Source organism: Chroicocephalus ridibundus, chromosome 9 (genome assembly GCF_963924245.1).
Source record: "Chroicocephalus ridibundus chromosome 9, bChrRid1.1, whole genome shotgun sequence".
Classification (NCBI taxonomy): Eukaryota; Metazoa; Chordata; class Aves; order Charadriiformes; family Laridae; genus Chroicocephalus; species Chroicocephalus ridibundus.
The window spans coordinates 35,042,475-35,063,067 of NC_086292.1; the positions used below are offsets into that span (position 1 = coordinate 35,042,475).

Genomic DNA, 20,593 nt, shown 5'->3' on the forward strand with positions numbered 1-20,593 from the left:
TTATCCACTAGGTTAAAGACCGAAATCTCCATTAGAGAGGGAGAAGCTAAGTTGGAGGTAATGTCTCGTCTTTTCTCCACACAATCTACCAGTATCTCTGAACTTCATAATTTGTTTGAAGATCCAAGACAATTCTTTTTTAACCTTATGTATACGGCTGGGTCATGGTGTTCAGAAGATACGCATAGTGCAAAAGTCTAGTTTTCTGTGTTTTGCTACAAAAAGGTATGGCAGTGTTGGAGGGGCACCTATAGTATGTCTGCCACACCTAGAGATTTCCAGTTTGCGGTCAGTCCGTTCTGGTTGATTTGTATGCCAGGCTCCAATGAAGGAATGGTTTAGTTGCCTTAGGTATCTTCCATCTTCAGGGAACCTGGAAATTGACCTGGAATGTAACCTGAGATCTCAGTAAATATTGACTCTGAACTGTAACTTTTTGAGGTTTTTTTATTTTATTTATACTTCTTTAAAGAGGAAAATTTTGGAAATGCCTCTTCAGGCCTGAATTTTTTTTTGAGGCACATGTACAAATTTTCCCCTGCTTTCTGCCTATCAGGAAACTAAATGATACACAGTACAGCTTCTGACCTTTTTTCAAAAATATCATCTTTGGATTCTGATTTTACAGAATTGTCTTCTGTAAGAAGTTGTCTTTCTGTTGCCCTTCAGAAAAGGCAATCTGTTACAGAAATCCCAGCCAGTAACAGAGTGGGAGAAGTCCTTAGACCTAATAAAGATTTTTCTTGTAATACTGCTTGCGTACTTTCCAAAACATAAAGGGGTTGGGTGAGGTTTTTCTAAAAAAGCAATGATTTTGTAGAAACGTGAGAAGACTGTTCATCTTATTCAGCAGTGTTAAGCAAGATTCTCAAGTACACACAGTAACACCCTTTTTTCCCATAGACTCCATTACTGCTTCAGATGTGTTTTCTCATAGTTTTTCTATTTTTTTTTTCATCCCATATTGTGTTTCAGCATTATAGAAGATGTGGAATTTGCGTTTTTTTGCTCCACAATATTGTGTTCTGTAATATTGGCTTTCATTTAAAAATAAAATAAAAAATGCAACACACAGCCCCACCTCCTTACAGTTGGAAAAGATGGAGAATACAGATAGAATAGGCTACTTTGGTGTTACCTGTCTGAGCTTACACGACATCTGAACCAGGACATTTTAGAAGAGTGAGCTGCTGTTCAGTGTGGTCTGGGCCATGTGGAACCTCTTGTTTTTTCCAAGGTGCCATGGAATGCCGGTTATTTTGCTGCAGCCAGGCCAGATGCTCAGCATTTTGGCTGTTTGTTGAAATAGGTCAAAGGACAGACCCCTAGGGTGCTGAAGAACCAAAAATATAAATTGATGAAGCATGTTGTTTGAAAACATAGCATTTAAAACTTGGAAAAATAAGTCAGGAAATCTTCCTTTCCTGATACTTCCCAGAGGGGCATACGGTCAGCCAGGGCAGAGGAGGATGGTGGACAGGGAAGGAGGTTCTGTAATAGGAAGCAGAGTGCAGTAATTTTAAGTCAGAAAGTGTTTCTCAGCATGGGTCATGTATGTATGGGTTTTGTATGACAAATATAACCAAGTATGATAGAAGTATAGCAAAGGGTATTTTATTTAGAGGGTAGAATAAGCTTAACTTTACCATACAATTTTAAAATACTTGCTGCATAATTTGGCCTCATTTAAACAAAATATACCACCTCTGTGAGGAAAAAATACTATGTTGAAAGTATGGAACACTGTTTACACAGTTTAAAATATTTAAGAGGTTGTGATATAAATAAACATTTAAAATGCTTGTTTTTATGTACAGTGACCTTTTCTATTTTAAAATCAAAATTAACTCATAGTTGTATTAAAACAGAAAAAAAAAGTTTAATTTCTTAATTTTGTCACTTAGACACTTAACATTTCCTAAAAAAGAATAAGATTATATGGGCAAGATGCCCTGCAGGGTAGGAGATGCTTTTAGAAGACTGGTGTGACTGTTGCGAAATGGCAGTGTTTGGTACACTTGCTTTGCTACTATTCTAAAAATGGGTGGAAAAAATTGCCTTTGTTCATATTATTTAGAGTTAAAAAGTTATTACATTGGGGAAGGTGCAATAGAGACTCAAAAGTTTCTTCTGTGACAAGCATTTTGTTAAGAATCTTCCTTATGCTTATATTACACTTAATGTAATAGCATCTGTAGGGCTAAAACACTGTGTAATGCTTAAAAAAGATACTCACCTCAACTTTGTCTTTCTTGCTTTTCCTTTTTTTTAAGGCTTTTTTTTTTCTTGCAAAACACAAGTTTAGTTCTGACCCGCCCCTCCCCCTCCCCCCCCCCAATAAAAAGCTGCCCAGACTTCGTCGTTTGCATCCTGTTCAATCAAGCATAATTGACATTACATATATGAAAAAGGCTACAGGAGTTGCTTTAAATTTTCGCTTTGTTTCTGGGGTTTTAATTTGTTTTTTTTTTTTAACTTGGAAGACTTTGCAAACGTCTATACTAAGATCCGTGCTCAATCTCTGCCACATAGCAGATTTATGGGAATGTATTTCTACAAATTTATATTGTAATCAGTTGCTCATGAATGCATAATAAAAGAAATATCATTAATTATTACAGAAAATTTCAAGACCTAGTATATCTGAAGGAAAAACAGAAACACCAACTTTTGAAAGGTAAATACAATGATCAGCTGCATCTTGAAATCAGGTACATAAAATAACACATGCTGTGTTATTTCTCAGGTAATTGGGCAAAAGTATTTAATTACTGTTTTCATAATGTGTATTTTCTATGATAGAAAATTTTGAATGGCGGTCATCATGTATTTACTCAACAAGATGTGTAGAATTTAGGTTCCAAGAGTCAAAATACAATTTTAGTAACACTTAAACTGCAAATCAGTCAAAATTCACAAGACATTAAATAAATTGTACAGATTGTTAAAAGAAGCATTTTTTATAATATTGCATAGGGGTTAACAGGATTACTGGGGCAATCGGGAAACAATTTTAAAATACATATAAAATGTTAATTCTTTGATGTTCATTTAGATTTTTAAAAACCCATGTAATTTGTGGAAACTGTACTCAACCAAATTCTTAGCAGAGCAAATATGTGAGATTGTTGGGTAACTAACAGTTATAACTCTACACTTAAAAAAATATGCAAAATTGTGGAATTTTTCATGTCAGTCTAGGGAAACAATTGAAATCTTATACATTTCTTTTGACACATGTTGTGGGCAGGCTTATACTTCATATAATTCATCTAAATTATTAGTCCAGATCCCACAGCCTGAAGTGTCTTATTCTAGGTAGTGATCCTTCACAATTGTTGGTGTCAATGTAACCTTTAAAAGCTTAGTCAAAACATAATTGTAGTTATTTGTTATAAATGCATTTATTGCGCCTCCAAGAAAAAGAAAGCAAACTGCTTTCAGGGTCTCTCTGTAGGTTACTTTTCTTAGAAAAGGTTCTGCTTTATGTCTCCTTATTCTAGTCATATGCAGTGTGGGCCAAATAGATTGAAATTTTACTTCCACTTAAAATGCTTGCTTAAGAATTGGGACTAAATGGTTGAGGTATTAGAAGCTAACTCTGTCTTTAAGCTACAGATTAGTAAACAGTCAGTGTAATTCTAATTGAATATGATGTACTACTTTCCCCTATCCTTGTATTGAAGTAGACAAAAATAATTTTAATATGTAAATCTGTTCTGTGTTTTCTGTTAAAACTACTGTATGGGCTTTAAGACAGACATCTGGAGTATTGCAGCTCTAGCACCAGATATCCTCAGTCCTCAAACACTTTTTTCTGTTACTAAGCCAAGGTAGTTATGTTGATATTAGCAAGTAATTAGTGCTGCAGGAGCAGATTAGTAGATGAAAGCAGTTGATTCCGCGAATCTGGCATCTTCACTGCTCTGTGGTTCAGAGGTGTTATTTTAGACCAGATTTGTGTTCCCTGGACAGAGTGTCCGTACTGTGCCCATATTCAGAGCTGTGTGGAACGTCCATTGTTGGTTTGGACTCTTGAGGACCCAGCTCCGTTAGGAGTTGGAGCACTTGTGGATCAACGCTTCCAGTTCATGGTAACGCTTCCATGGTGTAGTTTCACACGAAACTGTTAATGTAAACGCAGCTGTAATACAGGTTTTATTACCTGGAAGTACATTTCCACAGACTGCAGGTGTTGTTTGTGTTTGCACATTGCAACTACTCTGTAGGCAACATGTAAATGTCACTTGTTTATAGTTGTGTTCTGAAGTTCTATGTTTTTTTCTTTCTTGCTGTAGAATTTTCCTTGAAAGATTTTTAAAATCTTAATATAAAATAATATACTCTGAAGTTAAGTGAATGCGTCTAGCAAAGAGCAGCAAGAAAATTTGAGGTAGTTGGATTTTAAAACTAAGAATATTCAGAGCCTAGCTTCCCTTAGCCTCACTTGGCACCCAAATCTTACATTTTTTTCTATGCAATGAGGAAAAGAAAAAAAAAATCCCTTTAGTTTCTAGGCTTCTGTAGGTTGGGATGGGTGTATGTTTGCACTAAGTAGGTTCATCTCTTGCGTTCCAAATTTTGTCTTATTGTACTCCCCTGAAGTAGTCTTACTCTAAAACCTGGCTTCATACAGACGATATGGCAGCTAGTTCATTAGTGTAGCCCATACCTGATAGTCTAGCCACGGTTTGTATCATGCTTTAGCAAAGGGGTTCATTGTTTTCATGAAACCAAAGTCAGATTTTACGTTCTAACTGTTCACTGATATCGTCCTTCTTGTATAGTAGTTATTATCCTTATCACATTTTCTAGTCTTTTTGATGCCTGAATTTTTAGTTTTCTTATGCTATAACCAGTATTGTTTGCACATAGAGTAGTGTTTCATTCCTAATATTGGATGTAAGGCTATTCTTTTTCAGTTACTGACTCACTAACAGAATGGTTTCTTTAAATCCTATATGATTTTTTTGTTTTATTGCAGGATTTTAGTGCATCACAATTGCTAGGTTTTGTTTATTCATCTGCAGTTCTCAGCAGAGGTAAATTATTTAATTGGAGAACTGTTCTATCTAAATGAACTTACTGTTGCGCTTAGTGATTTAAAAGATCACTGTTCTTAGTGGATAATTGTTTTTGTGATGGTGATTGTTGTGAGAAATTTTGTTCAATTTTATTTTTATACTCTGTTTTCTTGGTATAAATGGCTCACAGGAAGATATACTGATGAGAGACAGCATGTTTCTGCATAAGAAATGAATATACAGAGATTTTTCTTTTCTTCTTCCCTGCTTCCTCTCCCTCCCTTCCTGTGTTTTGCCAAAAATGAGTGAGAATGAGAGGCTGGCTTTGGATGAAGCTGGGATTTTGGTTTACTAGAAGGTGAGGGAGACTGTGATGGATTCCTTTGATATGTTGAGGGCAGCTATGCCCTTTGAAGAGTTTCTTGGTGTGAATCACGAGAGTGTGTATGTACATATATGCAATCCACCTGTGATTTCCAGTGTGGAAACACTGCTCTGTGTATGCTAATGAGGCATTCGTCATCCCTTTATTTAAACCTTTTTTTGTGTGTGTGTATCTGTTCAAGACTTCCCACATAAAGCATAATACTGCACTTGTTAACTCTGCAACTACACCTCACCCTCAAGCTGCTTGTTGAAAAGTAATAGCTAAAGGTCATGTATATACGCTGTTTCATAAAAGTTGACTGGATTTTCATATGAAAACTATTCTAAATATTTAGTAGCATTTATACAGCTCTATATAGCTTAAGTGTTTCTCTGGAGTAGATGAGGTAATTAGGAATAGTTATGGCAAGACCAGTTATGTCAGCCACAGCTGATGGGTGGTTCTGAGTCTTGGCTTTTGTACTGGAACTTAGTCTTGAGTTTTCCCTCAAATATTACCTCTATTCCCCTTTTTTCTTGAAGTTTGAGAGATAGGAGAAGAACTTGGATAGAAAATTTGTTTGTATACTCAAGAATGTAATTTACTGGTTTAGATAGCCCAATAAATGAAAAAAAAAAAACTTTGACACAAGTAGCAAATACAGGTTGTAACTTGGTAAAGAGGTTGGCATATCTCTTGAGTTCATTCCTTATTATGAATGAAAAAAATCAATGTAACAGGATGAAAAGATTCTTCTGACAATCTCAGTGATCAGTAAGATTTCACCACTCAAGGATGTCTCAGTAGTCTCTTATCCCTACTCGTAACGTTCCTCCAACTTAAATTCGAAGTAGGAAATAGAATATTTTTGGATTAGTTTATTTAAGTGAAAGTAAAACTTGAAAACAGATTTCTTATTGTTTGTATTATGTAGCACCTCTTCCAGAACAACCATTTTCTGTAGAACTCAATATCATTTAGCATCTAGATGTTTTGTTTTAAATTCCTGGATCAGTAGAACAATATAGTATCAGGAAATTGGTTATTCCTTTTATGAGTCCTGGAACTACCTGTTGCTTAGGTAATGTTGAAAGTGGGTTTACCCAAAAAATATTTCAAACCATTTTTAAAACTATTTGAAGAAATAAAGTACAAATTAATTTTTATTAATACGTGATGATATTATATCTCTCACATCTTTTGTCTGCGTGTCACTGTTCAGAGACTGTTTTCAATTTTAAGTTTTACATTTTAAAAGTGAATTTGGGAGACTTATTTGCTCCTAATTTCACTTCCTATATAGAATTTATATCTGAAATCGGACCAACTGTTGTTGTTCTTCCCTCCCCCTGCGTTATTTTGTCTGTTGCCATCATCATTTTAGGTAATTTGAGCTACTTCTCATTCTTAAAAAAAATTTGAATGGATTAGAAATTATATTAAACTTTTACCAAATTTAAATCTTTACAGCAAAAATTGAACTCCATAATTGAAGAGATGGGAGAAGCTGGTGTTCCTGTAACAAATGAGGAGAAATAAACTAGTATTTAGGATTTTGACTGTTGGAATATGAAAATATGAGCAAATTGCATATAGCAATATGACTAGACTACTTTGTATTTTTGTGGGTACAGATGGCATTCGAAGTGTACAGTTCAGTCTTTCTTTGGAACATTCTGGTATTTTTTTTCCTGGTCACCCTACAGCATTGCACGCATGCAGTTTTATTGAAATAACACAAAGTTTAAACAATCAGTTTGTCTACAAAGTTAATACACTGTGTTTTGGATTTTATTATACAGTAAGATTCTCATTTTTACTTGCATAATTCAGTACTGATCTGTGTTTCCTTTTTATAAACATAAAGTTTTACTCTGAAAAGTGACTGGAAATGCTACTTCACAGATTCACTTTTTCAGTGAATCCAAATTTGTAGTTGCTGAACTAAATTTTAGATTGAAGTTAGTTTAGATTTCCAACTGTTATCTTTTTTCTTGCTTTACTCTCATTAGTTTTGCAGAGTCAGTTGGACATTATCAAGGTACCAACTGGCTTCTTTTTCTTGCACATCATCAACAAGTTTCTAAGTAGTTGTATCTGCATCTATGTCAAAGAGGCTGTGCAGGTAGAGGAACTTAACATTGTATTTTGGCAAATTCCATGTGTCACACAAAGGGGATAACTTAACCTTCCTTTCTGGAGATGAAACACAAGAACTAAAGAGTACTAATTGAATGCTAAATACAAAGCTGAGTTTGTAAATAGGTAAGAAAAATGCAGCTGTTAAATAAATTCAGACCATCTTACTGTGAAAATTTGTGAGCAATACTATATAGGAAGTCTATAATACTGCTTTCTGAGTGTCACTTTGCAGAGTACAGCCATGCGTTTCTTTATTTCATTTGTTATAAAAATAACTTGTTTTGGTTTTTTCAGCAAACAAGAGCATGATTCTTCAGACAGAACAAAAGAATGCAATAGAAATCAAACGAAAAAAGTCAGATCAGTTGAAAAGAATGAAGAAAACTCATCATCGTCAAATACAGAAAATGTTCCTAGTTTGGCAGTCCCTGACGACAGCTCAAAGAATTCTTTGCATGAGAGAGGAGCATGTTGTGATTCAGATAATAACAAACAATTGGTAGATGAGAAACAAAAATGTATCAATGATGAAAGTGAGTTGAAAAATTGCCAAAGCTCAGATGACGTTATCTTGAATGAGCAGACTAAAGTACATAGCTTGGATGAAACTACACTTTCAGCAATGAATGCAAGGGACTTAAAACTAACACTGGGTGAGGATGTTAGTTTTGAGCAGTTCTTGAGAAAAAGAGATGAACCTGAATCCGTTAGTTCAGACATTAGTGAACAAGGCAGTATTCATTTGGAGCCTTTGACTCCATCAGAGGTACTAGAGCATGAAGCTACTGAAATTCTTCAAAAAGGTAATGTTGCACCTTCGTCAAAGAAAGCTGGACAACTCTCTGAACAAACAGATGAGACCTCTAAAGAAAGCAGTCCCAACAGAATGGAAACAACTGTAAACAAGACAGACAAAAATGAAGCAAGCTGAAATTATGTTAATTTTATTGTTTGTTATAAACAATGGTAAGAATACCATGGACCATTCCTGATGAGTGTGCTCATTGATGCTAATTATTAAAAATAAAAAAGCTGGGTGTGGGGGGAGGGGAGGAGAGAAAGAGACACTAAAGGGAAGTTTTGCATATGAAGATAGCAAGATAGCATGTATATGTATATATACAACAGAATTAACTAAATTTACAGAAGGTAACGTTCAAATATCTCTTCCTGTCTCTTTGATGTGATATATCTTATTAGATTGACATTTGAAAGGAGAAATAAATTCTAATTTTTATAGTTAACTAGACCGGGATAAGGTGATTTATTTGCCAAGAAAATATTTTTTTAAATCCTTCAGTGTGAATATCATTAAACAGTGGAATTCAGTATGAACTCACTTCTGATGCTGAAGTGGAGCACACTTGTAATGATGGTTATTGGTCTGCTGATAATCTGGGTGAACATAACCCTTTGGATTTGGTGTCACATTCCTGTCTTTAAAAGCATGTAAACAGAATTATATGAATCTATGCACCTCTGTACAGGTGTAATCCTGCCAGGCTGTAAGCTTACCTAATAAACTTTCAGTGAAAGTGGAATTATTACAATAAAAATATATATTGTGGGGTTTTCAATGTGCAGGCTGTGCAGAGATACCGAACATAATTGTATAAAGTAGAACATACTGCTGAAAGTACTGTAGCTGTTAGGCTTTTACCATTGTTTTAATTATTCTTAGCCGTAGACCCATGGGAATGGTCTGTGAGTCACACCAAAGTATGGTTTAATGTAAAAACTGGTTTAAGCAAAAAGAAGGAAAACCCCAAACTGGAAGCACCAACTGGCATGCATTCTGCCATTTTGCAGCTGCTACTGGCTAACTGTTACAAAAAGGACACAAGAGCATAGAAGCAGAATTGTACAGTTCAATTTCAGGACTTTTTGTAGTCTAAATTGTGTACAGAAAGATGGCTGCCGATTTTGGTCTGTTTTTTTTTTTAATCTTCTAGTTAGCAGCTAGGTGTAGGAATGCATATGATTAATGGTAGCTTGCTCTTATGACTTCATTGCTCCATTTGAAACATTCAGAATGTGCTTTTGACTTACAGTTTTGTTTCTAATGAATGTTAAATGTTTTGAACAGCTGTTAAAGCACTGCTGTAAATTATTACTTTTTGAGTAAATATTTGCAACAAAATTTTGTCTTTGTGCATAATTTTATGCTCAGCTTGAAACTTTGGGCATAGATTTCCCACATTATTTTTTTTTAAGATTTAGTGACAGTTCCCGAAACCTATTTCATTTTAAAATTGGGATTTAGAGACTTATGTGGGGCTTTTTATTTGGTTGGGATTTGGGGTTTTTTTTTAAGAATTAAATGAGCAAGTGCCTATGCATAAACATATTTTTGTAGCTGTGTATTGTGGTAAAATGTGCTAACTTCTGCAGATTATAGAGATATTTTTCTGGGCCATCAGCATGCAACTGAAATCTATTCTGTCCTCCTAGGTTAATTGGGCTCAGCTGCTAAATGAATCTAATCAGCAACAGTATTAAAATTTAGAAACCATTCAGCTTATTGTTGAGTCCTCTAAATAAACCACATCAATCTCAACATCTCAAAAAATTGCTTCAAACTCTGAAGAGTTATATATGACTTAAATTTTGAATTGCATCTTGATTTTCATCCACACAGGTCTAGAAGACTTTTAGAAAGAAAAGTGGAACAGTTTACATAGTCACAGCTCTTCAAGATCTGCCACTTTAAGAACTTCAAATAATAAGCCACATGAAAAAGTTGAGAGCAATAAGTTGCAGCATTCTTTTGTTCTTGAAAGATTTTAGTGAAGTCGTTAACTCACAGTATGATTAACCAGTCTGATGTCTTCATGCATGTACACGTGGAAGATTATAAAATACAGCATCCCAATGAGGACAGTTTAAAGGACTTAACCATTTATGGAACTTGATATGTATGTTACTGAAGGAGTTCCTGAATGCATCTGCATTTAAACCCAGAGAAATCTTTATAGTATTTTTAATCTGATTGCTGATCTTCCATGAAAATGATATATTTTGAATAACATGATGGTATGTGGTGTTGGAAAAGACTAAGTTCAACTGGAACCAGTTGTACGATACTTGCTTGTAAATTCCTGACATCTGTCTTCTATTATGCAGTTACGTTTTTAAACATTTACCATTTTAATAATAAGAATTTGGCCACGTACTGTTGAGAAAAGTTGGAAAATAAAACTGAGAGTGAAAAATCTGCATATTTAGCAGATGTATATATATTTTCTCAGATACTTAATATGTAAAGCATTGTTTGCTTCAAACCATGTAGAGAATGCTTATACAAAAGGTAATGTTAGGTATAAACCACCCAAATATCTAGTAGCCCTTCCAAACGAACAGGCAAGAGAGAACTAGATTGTTCTAGCAAGACTGTCAGATAACTTTAAATGGGCAAGTAAAGCGTATCATGAAAACAGTGGCATGGTATCTTTGTGAAGGAGAAAAACAAATTTGTTACAATTTTTCCTATAGGAAGTAATTCATTTTCTGACTAAACACTGTAAGAGACTGCATAACTATGAAGAATAATCTCTATCATGTTATTAGGGAGATTTCCTAGAGATATGTTAAATTGCAATTTTTTTCTGAAGTCACTCCAGAAGAACAAGTTAATTGAATGCATTTTGAGTTATTTGAACGTAACTGCATGTAATTCAGTTTTTTGTTTGTTTCTGAGTCTTTTAAAAGTCTTTTTTTTTCCATCCAGTTATTGGTAGTTCTTATTCTGTGCCATCTCTGTTATTGTACTTACGAAGACATTTTACCTCAAGTTTTCATTGCCTTACCAAAAAGCGGTAACTTAAAGTTAATTCGTGGTATCCATACTAGAAACACCATTTCCCCTCATCTCAAGAGACCATATTTCCTTCAATGATCATTTCAGATTGTTTATATAACGTTTGTTTTTAAGGAAATCACATGCCACACGTTTGCTATCTTCATTACTTGAGTTTAATGGAAAACTGTTGTTGTTATTAGCTTATGGTCAGGGAGCATTCAGTCACTTGGAGCTTCCTTAGGTGCAGCCAGTATCTCAGTTTGCCTTCTGCAGTTTGGGAAAGAAACTTTGGTTTACCTACGGTTCAGTTTTTCTTGCAACAGAATGGATGAGTAAACCTGGGGCGTGGGGGGAAACCAGATCACATCATAGCACACACTGAGTTCTATGTATTGGGTGATGTATTTCAAACAAGAAAATTTTTACAACAAGACCACATCCACTCCTCTTCTCCTGGAAATGAGGAGAGAGAGAACCCTGGGAAACAGGTGTTAAATCATGTTCTGTGGTGCTTTACTGCCAGAAGGCATTAGAAACTGAAGGTCAGGGTAAAGAATCTTCAATAACACTTGGTATTCTGAAAAAAATAAAAAATTTCAAAGCTTTTCTGCAGGCATTAAGCATTGTTATTTATGTACTGGCATGTAGAAAGCAGTTATTTTTTTATGCTGTAGGATATACTAATATTCCACCAAAGACTGTGGCCATAGGCTGTCACAGTAGAGTTCTGTTAGAGACTGTTTAGAAATTTTTGAGTAGAGGAAATTTTATACCTGATTGCTCTCTTTTTGTTTTCATTAGTGTTTGGGTTTTGAGGCTTGTGACCTTATTTTGTCTAGTTGCATCCTGTATTTTTTGATGTATGTTTAATCTGCCTCTAATAAAAAAAATTGGTAAGTATGTTTTATGATTGCTTGAATGATTTTTTGCTTTTAATAAAACCTTTACTCCAGTTTTGAAGTAGCTCAGAAGGACAGTTCTTAGATAAAGCCCGGCATGTTTTCCCTTTGAACGTTACATTTTTATGCATAATTATGCCTCTTTAATTTTTCCCCATTAATTCAGTGCTAAAAGGGAAAGTATGTTAACTGGTATTTAATATCCTTTAAGTTTTGGATCGCTGTTCTGGCTCTAAGACACTTAATTAAAATTTTGTATTCAGTCATTTCATTAACCCAAAGTAACCATGTTAAGTTGATGTTTCCTGTATTGAAGCAGATTTAAAAACAAAAAAAATGGGGAAAATCCTTGGCTGTGAAACACTTCATTTTGAGGGAGATTAGTGTAGTTGTTATGCCTGCAAGGTGCTATAAAGCTAATGTGTTTATTTATGTAAAAATGTGCTGGTTTTGTTGAGGTTTTCTTACTGTTTAAACCATTATTTCAGAGAGGCTGAGGTTTTTGTGACAACCACAAGGATAACTGTGATGTTACATGTATATCTGCATTTAAATTTGGGCAAATTTTACTTCATATTAAGAAAACTAAATGCTCAAATTATATGTGTATATATACATATGTGTGTATATATATATCTTATATATATATCAGACAATTTAAAATAAGGTTAATTCCATGATCAAAAAGTGTCAGGCTGTCAGCAACCAATTCTCTGTTCTTTAAGCATTTTTTAAGTAGCATTGTTAATCAAATCCCCTGTGTTATGAATTTAATGCAAATAAACTTTGTTTCATATTTTAGTTCACTAAATTCTCAATGTTAGCCATTTAATAAAAAGAGCTGTTTTCCAAAAATTATGGTGAATGAGGTAGCATGTAATGGTATCTTTATAAAGAAAGTTGTCTCATACGGATAATGTGGTAGGCTTGAAAATGTAACCTTGTAATATCGTTTGCTCGTGACTAGTATAATTAGGAATTAATCCTTTTGACCAAAGGAAAGTAATCTGTAGGTCTGTTTCTTACAGCCTCTTGTGATGGTTTTATTCTGATCCTGTCATGATGTTCTAGCAACAAATTGATGTCCTTTCTTCTCTTCTAAGGCCGTAGAAGTGGGACATGAATACTTAATAGTTTTTAAATTGTATATAATTTAGTTACTTGGGTGTTTGCTGTCTGAAATGAGGATTGAATTTTGTGTACCAGTTTCTCAGGTTTTCAGGTGAATTCAGCTGAGAATTGTCTTTCCACTTAATCTTCTTGGAAAGACTTCACTGCCTCTTTGAGCTAGTAAGTTGATGGCACAGGGTATAATTTTCCCAGGGTATTTAGTGAAGTGCAGTGTATTTGTTAAGATATCATTTAAATGGCTTCTTTTTCCCTGTCACAATCCTTTGTATTGTCGAATGTCTCCTTTTCTTGATGGTTGGTATATAATCAACTTTGAAGTTGTTGGCTGGTGATAGAAAGCAAAAGACACCTCTGGAGGAGAAGCGAAAGTAAGTTCAGAATTTTAATCATGAGTAGTGCGCAACACGTGGGACAGGTTGGTTAACCTGCTTTATCTGATAAAGTGAAGCTTTTTTACTGATTCCTAAAATTGCAGCTTGAGGAACCAGAGCAGTTGGGCACATCCAACTTCAATGGCTCTGAAAGATAGCAACAAGCTTTAGATATCTGCATCGGATCAGAATTCCCAAAATGAGTCTAAGACAACACGTTTATGTTAGGGAAGCTTTGCTTCTATTTGTGTGACTTTCCACTCTATTTTTTTTCCCAGATAACATATACTGGATGCTCTCTTGAGACCATAGAAAGGCCAGTTATCCTAGAGGAGACAAGTGCTTGTATGATCTTCCTTGATGGAACCAAAAAGAAGCTCTTAACATGTGGCCACGTATGCTGTTTAATATTGATATAGTAAGAAGTGACTTGGCATTGAATAGTGGCATTTTGTTAATCTGCTAAATAATGAAGTTCTGTCAGTTCCTCTGAAGAGTCTCTTAATAATACTGTTTAAAATAAACATAAATCTTTAAACTACAGATTGTCACTTTTCAGTGACCCTTGTCTGAGATAGCAGGCAAAAGTACCACGGCAAAAAAGTATCAAGGCAGGTTGTGTCATTCCCTGCTTTAAGGCTGATAATGACTTAGCCTGTCTTGAGGACAGATAACCTATGAAGTCTCTTCAAGTTTGTTGTAAGAGAAACTTCAATGCGTAAAACTTCTATTGTTTGTAGACCTGCTTGGAACTTAATGATTCGATTTAAATAAGTAAGACAAACTTACTGAAGCAGAACCTATTTTTTTAATACCCTAAAACTTACTTGTATTTGAGAAAAGAAATCCCTTGTCCTCTGGGATCCTCAGAAGGCAGTCTTGATGATGTAAAAGGAAATGAAAGTCCAATCTGTGTTTAAAATACAGTAAACATACCAAAGTTTTTTGTAGCGAAAGTAATGCAAGTTAGTTGTAGATGGGAATGCATAATAATCCACTCTGTCCAGGACTGCTCTTCTCGGCTCTGGTCAGTGGACTGAAAGATAAAGCTTCCTCCCTTCCCTTTACAGCTGCTTCCCTTAGCGTATTTAAAATACTAGTGAGGGTGTAGTGCCAATATCAAATCAGATGTTACATTTGTATGGTCTTCAAATATCAGAAGCAATGTTATGAAAGATCTTTGAAAGATGAGCCTGGGGGCTAAAATTAAAACCTGTAGTGTATATTAAAAACAATGAACCAAGTCCAGCATAAAACTAAAACATACCGCAGTTAGAATTTTGGCATCATTCCTCTAGTTGACCCCTGGCTGTTTCATGGTGATTTCTTTGTCCATCCTGCAGGGTTTTAAAGCCCTCCTCGTTTCACCACTAGATAGTCCTGTGCTCTTCACTTGTTTAATCTGCTTTTTCTCTCAAATTGGCGAATTAATGAACGTAACAGAATTCAAAATAATTATTCCCCACTTGTACTTTCCTGCAGTTTGTTGCTTCAGTTTCACAACCCCAAGAAGGGCTGTGTACCTGAAAGTTTCTTTCTATTACAGCCACAGATATAGTTGAGGGGAAAAAAAGATGATTCTCTTCCCTTGTGAACCTGCATCACCAACACCCTTTGGACTATCATGCTGCACCACCACAAATAGAGTTAAGTGAATTTTGCTAGCCGTTACAATTTTTTAGATGAAGGTACCTGAGTTTTACAAGAGGAGTCCAAGTTTAATCTCATAAATTTGCTAAACCGAGGCTTGTAAGGCTCTGATTCTGTAAGAACGTTTTCAGTGATTGAAGCAGCCCTTTTCCCCTGTAGCTGCTGAGTCTCACTTGAGCCAATTTTTGCAGATACACGCTGAGCTAAGTCACGCAGCTGATCAGGCTGAAAAAACACCACTGGCAGCAGCAGAAAACGGCATGGCCAGTTTAGGCCATTCAGTTGCTGCTGAAGGGGAAACCACAGCCTAAGAAACACAGCTTTTGGAGTAGTCTGTAGGGAATTCTAGACAAATTCCTACTTTGTCGGGGGGAGAGCATTTCCATAAGAGGAATAAACACAGTGAGCTTTCAGTATACCAAACAGCTGCAAGTAATGAAGCTATTGGATCAGTTCCTTTGGAAACTGTCTGCTTATTATGGCTGGATCTCCAGAGATGTTATTAGTTGTGTATATTTCAATTAACTGCTGCCACTGAAGGTAGAAGCCTTTTTTTGAATATTACCTATACGTCCTTTAGTGTAAAGGCTTAAATGTTATAATACAACTTCTATAATTCACATGCATGTGTATGTGTGCTTTTAGATCTATGCAAATGCAACATACTTAGTTCATCCAAGCATGCACATTGCAATAGGGGCAACCTATTATAGTTACAGAAGACTCATTTTCAGTATAAATTCTGAAAATTCAAATGTTATTGTGTAGGATTTTAGAAAGTAGAAAACTAGTCTGCTACCCAGGAAGATGTTCAGCACTCACACTTTAATTTTTAATTATTTGTATATGAAAACTTATTACTAAGTAAACCTGGGACAGAATGGAGGGACTCAAAGTGAATCCCAGTAGTGTGAGTAATTAGGAAGAATTCAACCTGAAAGGAAACCTTTAGAAAAATTGAACTTGATAGAGGATAAGTGGTGGCAGTGTAGGAAGTCAGGTGATGTCTTAACTACGTTGGACTGTTACTGCTTTCCCCTTATTTTTCCTTGTACACACACACGCACGCTTCTTTATGTGCAACTATAATGAAAACACAACTTGGTTTTATTTTCCCTGATGTATATGAACAGAGTAATAAAGAACAAAGTGGGTGTTATTTTTTTATCGTGTTAAAAAGATGGTAGAGTGTTAGCAACAATCCTTATACTCTCTTGAGCACAAAGTTGTCTAAACAGATTGTTATAAAATTGCCATTATACTTGAATTAGAGCATCTTGCTAATCCAAGCACGCTTCTGACTAGGTGAGCTACTCTACTCAATGGAGGGAAATGGGATTTCATCTCCACTCTCCATAAAAGTAGGTTCGTGCTAAGGAAGCAGGGCTCCCCGAGGGCTCAGGGCAGCATTGTTCCTGTCCAGGACAGCTGTGCCTCTCAGACTGTTGCTAGGCTTGTGCGCTTCCATCAGGCTAAAACTGGCCCTTCCTAGTACAGTTGATCCATAGACATTATTATATACCGGAAAGTTTATTCATAGTTGAAATGAAACGGGGAAAAAAAAAGGAATTCTGCATGTAAATGGGCTGTGAGCTTTCACAGAGTGATTTAACTGCACTAGGGAACTGCTGTTTAGCAGTGGTATCTTGAAAACTTTTAACATGCCATTACCTCTTATTGCCATTTGTATTTTGGCAGTAATAAAAATGTATCTGTTTTCTTCTCACATCACAAATGTTTTATATTAATGTATTCTTTATTTGATGTGTTTACGCAGTCCTTACAAATACGTTGGTTCTTTCCATCGACTTAAAATGTATTGTTTGAGAGATCTTACAATCCACTTGCAATTTTATGAGAGATTCTTTATCATCTCTTTTATCATTTTGCATGTGACCCTGCATAAAATAAATTGAGGGGAGCAGGGGGAGGGAACTATGAAAAAATGTTTTCAAGGTCAGTCTCTTGCTTACCCCTAATTAGAGAGGGCAAAATATATCCACCCTGAACTTCTGACTCCCTGCAATAACAGCCATACTCTCTTCCTTATAGGTGATGCTAAAGCTGGTAGGAATTCTGCTGAACAGAATCTCCAGAGAAAATACAAAGCAGCAAATGAAGAGTGTCATTGGGTTGTCAAGATGCCTAAAAGATCGATAAGAAGCAGCAGCAAATGGGAACTTCACTGTGGGTGGAATATAGAACAAGTACAGGCAAAACGCTTCGGCTTTTAGTCTTTTAGTTAATGAGAGTAGAGGTCTCTATCGAGAAACATGAGGTTCTGTGCAGCGTCTGACCAAACTGTCTGTTACCAGTTGCTTCCCAGCACAAAGACTTTTCACCTGACTGTAAACTGATATTCTTGAGTATAATGTAGACAGTTAGATAAAAGTCCATAATTGACAAAGTTCCCTCAGTCCAAACTCTAAATATATTTCACTGCCATATCTGGTTTGAGGGAGGCAAAAAGTGCTTTCTGCACCTCACCCATATTATCTGCTAAGGTCTCTTTTATCTGCTGAAAAGAATATGCACAGAGTAGGAAACCTTTGTGCTTGCTGGAGACCATACAAAGTCTGTACTGTCTTCTTTTTTATTTGTGCAACACTTCGCATTTTGGGGAAGCTGTAAAAACAGTTTCAGTTTAACTACCATCGTGTTCTTTCTCCTAGCATAGGAAATAGACTTTCTCTCCTGTGGTTTTTTTTTTACACAAACATGTCTTTACTGCTCTGCCGTCAGTTTGGCAGTGTATATTTTAGCTGGGCATAGTAAAGGTAGTAATGCTGAAATAGAAAAACAAAGTATTTCAACAGAAGAAATAGTTCTATGTATTTATAGATCTAATATTCACCAATTTCATGGTGCCTCTCTAATACCCTAAACTTTTGAATACTATGCCGGATCAGTTCTAAGATCAGGAACATAAAGAACCTCCCTGGAGAAACATTTTTATTATTATTACTATTATTATTGTTGTTATTGTTGTTGTTGTTATTTACATTGGTGATAACTGGAAATCCAGAGGAAAACTAACCAAGATAGAGACATAAAAAAAGGAAGTTTGTCTTCCCCACTGCAACAGCAGGCGGAACACTGATTGTAGAGGTCATGTCACAGAGCCACCGATCAGGCTCTTCCACATGGTGCCCAGTGGAAGCTCTAGAGGAATTTACTGAAGCTGAAAACACCTAAAAGAAAAGCAGATTCATCCATTTAAGTTTCACAAGAGTGTCCTTTAAAATTCCGGTGGGGTCTGTGTCAGTATTTTTACCATTCTCATAATCAGCAAGTTCTGTGTTACAGATTCTAAGTGACAGAAAAGTTAAAATGTAAAAGTTGATCAAAAAAAGTTAAAAAAAGAACTATTTTGTTCTGTATGTAGTTGTGCAAATAAACTTAATTGACTAGGAACGTGCATATCTAAGGAACGGTTCTTAGTGCATGTGCTGAGCTTGAACAAAGAAACGAGCAGCCCTTCTGCTGATTGCGGAAAGGCTCTGTCGGCACATGCTGCTAAGGTGAAGCAGACAAGGCATTACTGTGTTTGTAGATGGATAGCTACGGTAGTTGCCTATGAAACCATAGCTCATTAATCTTTGCACCCTTTTACGGAGTGCTAGAGTATGCGATGGGGTAAATGAATTGCAAGGCTAACCAGCTGCAGTTGTGAAATGGAGACATGCTTAACTGGATGTGACTTGAGATATGAGAACTAGAGTCTCTACAGGCAATCCAGGCAATGATTTCTCCTATTACTACAGAAGCAAGAGGGTAATTTTTTTTTTAACAATACAATATATTTTTCAAAGTATGGGTCAAAATCTGAATAAAACTCTCTGAGGCTCACCTAATTCAGTAATGAGGTTAAGACAGCTTGGTATGCAGTAACTCTATTGATGATTGAGTCTGGAACCACTACAAGACGGTATTAGCGAAATTGGAAATAGGAGTAACTGGACCACCTTCGGACTTCAAAAAAAAACACAACACCTTTGCAAAAGAGCAGAGACAGCAACTGTAAAATATTCTGGTTTTCCTAAAATTGAATTCAGGAGTCGTCTTATCAATGAAACCTGATAGGTTTATTAAATACGCTGTAGAATACTGTATGAGAAAGCTGGTTTTATCTGCTACAGTTTTTCTCCTTAATTTCAGCTGTATGTATGCGACTGCAGCTTCAAAACATCTGGGTACAGCAATTTTTTTCTTTTCTGCACCTGCAAGTGTAAGTACACACATAAACAAAAAAGAAATTAAATCTTTCACAGAGCCAAAGAGAAAGAAAAAAACCCAACCATCCGTGAAGCTCAGGGGAGCAGTATGACAAGTGCTGAGCTGTAAACAAGCTTGAGAGGGATTTAATTCTTATGACAAGCGCCAGTGGTAGCATCTCACATGGACTCAGCATATGCACACATTTCAGAGGAGGAATCACAGAGGACTTAATGCAAATATAAAAAAGCTCAGAGCACATCAGCCTACAATGTTCTAAAAATAGCCTCACAAATCAGGATGAGCTAGGGTTGTAATTATCTTGATTTTTCAGAATTTTGCCACTTGTATGAGGGTTTCTGGTTTACGTTCATACTATAATTAGACTTTATAACATATAAACTGCAAGCTCTTTGGGGCCGGGACAGTATCATATATTTGTAGGACAAATACAACAAAACCTCACTGGGTGGTGTTTTCAGGGTGATAGTACAATATAAAGGCTGAGTAATAGCTGCTGTACTCAGTTTTAAAGAAGCTTATTTTAGGTCGGAAGCTTTTGTTGTTGTTGTTTGTTAAGGAAAGAGAACTGAGATGTAATTTGGTATCCAAATTAAATTTTAAAAGCCTCTAATGCACACTTATTCCCTAATTACAGTCAGGTCCTTTCTCTTTCAAGTATGCTCATAACTGCCTCGTTTCTCCAGCAGCATTCTAAAAAGCACATACTGCAAACCATACCCTGCAGTCTGTACTTAAGCAGATTTCCCCATGGCAGTTGATGAGTTCATGCTGCAAGACGTAGCCAGTCTTCACAAAACCTTCAGGCAGCTTTGAGATGAGTCGCGTGCTCCCTGCGCTCCAGCCACTACACAGGTTTGACTTGTTTGAGAAGCCAGAGCAGGGCTCTGTTCACTTTAAATCTTCAGTCCAGCTGCTTTCTTTTCTGCTTTCCTCGGTCTGCAATAAATTCATTTAAAGGTAAAATTTACTAG

At 35.8% G+C, this 20,593-nt stretch overlaps 1 protein-coding gene across 13 annotated transcripts in view; it reads left to right on the forward strand.

Moving 5' to 3' along the window:
- Positions 1-12,968, forward strand: part of ZNF280D (zinc finger protein 280D) — a 54,248-nt gene extending 41,280 nt beyond the window's left edge. For 4 of the 13 annotated variants that reach the window (XM_063347413.1, XM_063347412.1, XM_063347416.1 and 1 more), the window contains 3 exons: positions 12-57; positions 2,622-2,677; positions 7,828-12,968. In XM_063347413.1, the coding sequence (XP_063203483.1) occupies positions 12-57; positions 2,622-2,677; positions 7,828-8,464 (739 nt within the window). In that variant the 3' untranslated portion in view covers positions 8,465-12,968. Of the gene's footprint in view, positions 1-11; positions 58-2,621; positions 2,712-7,827 lie in introns of those variants that run through there. The other 9 variants (XM_063347414.1, XM_063347421.1, XR_010072680.1 and 6 more) reach the window with 9 other exon arrangements.
- Positions 12,969-20,593: the final 7,625 nt, after the last annotated feature.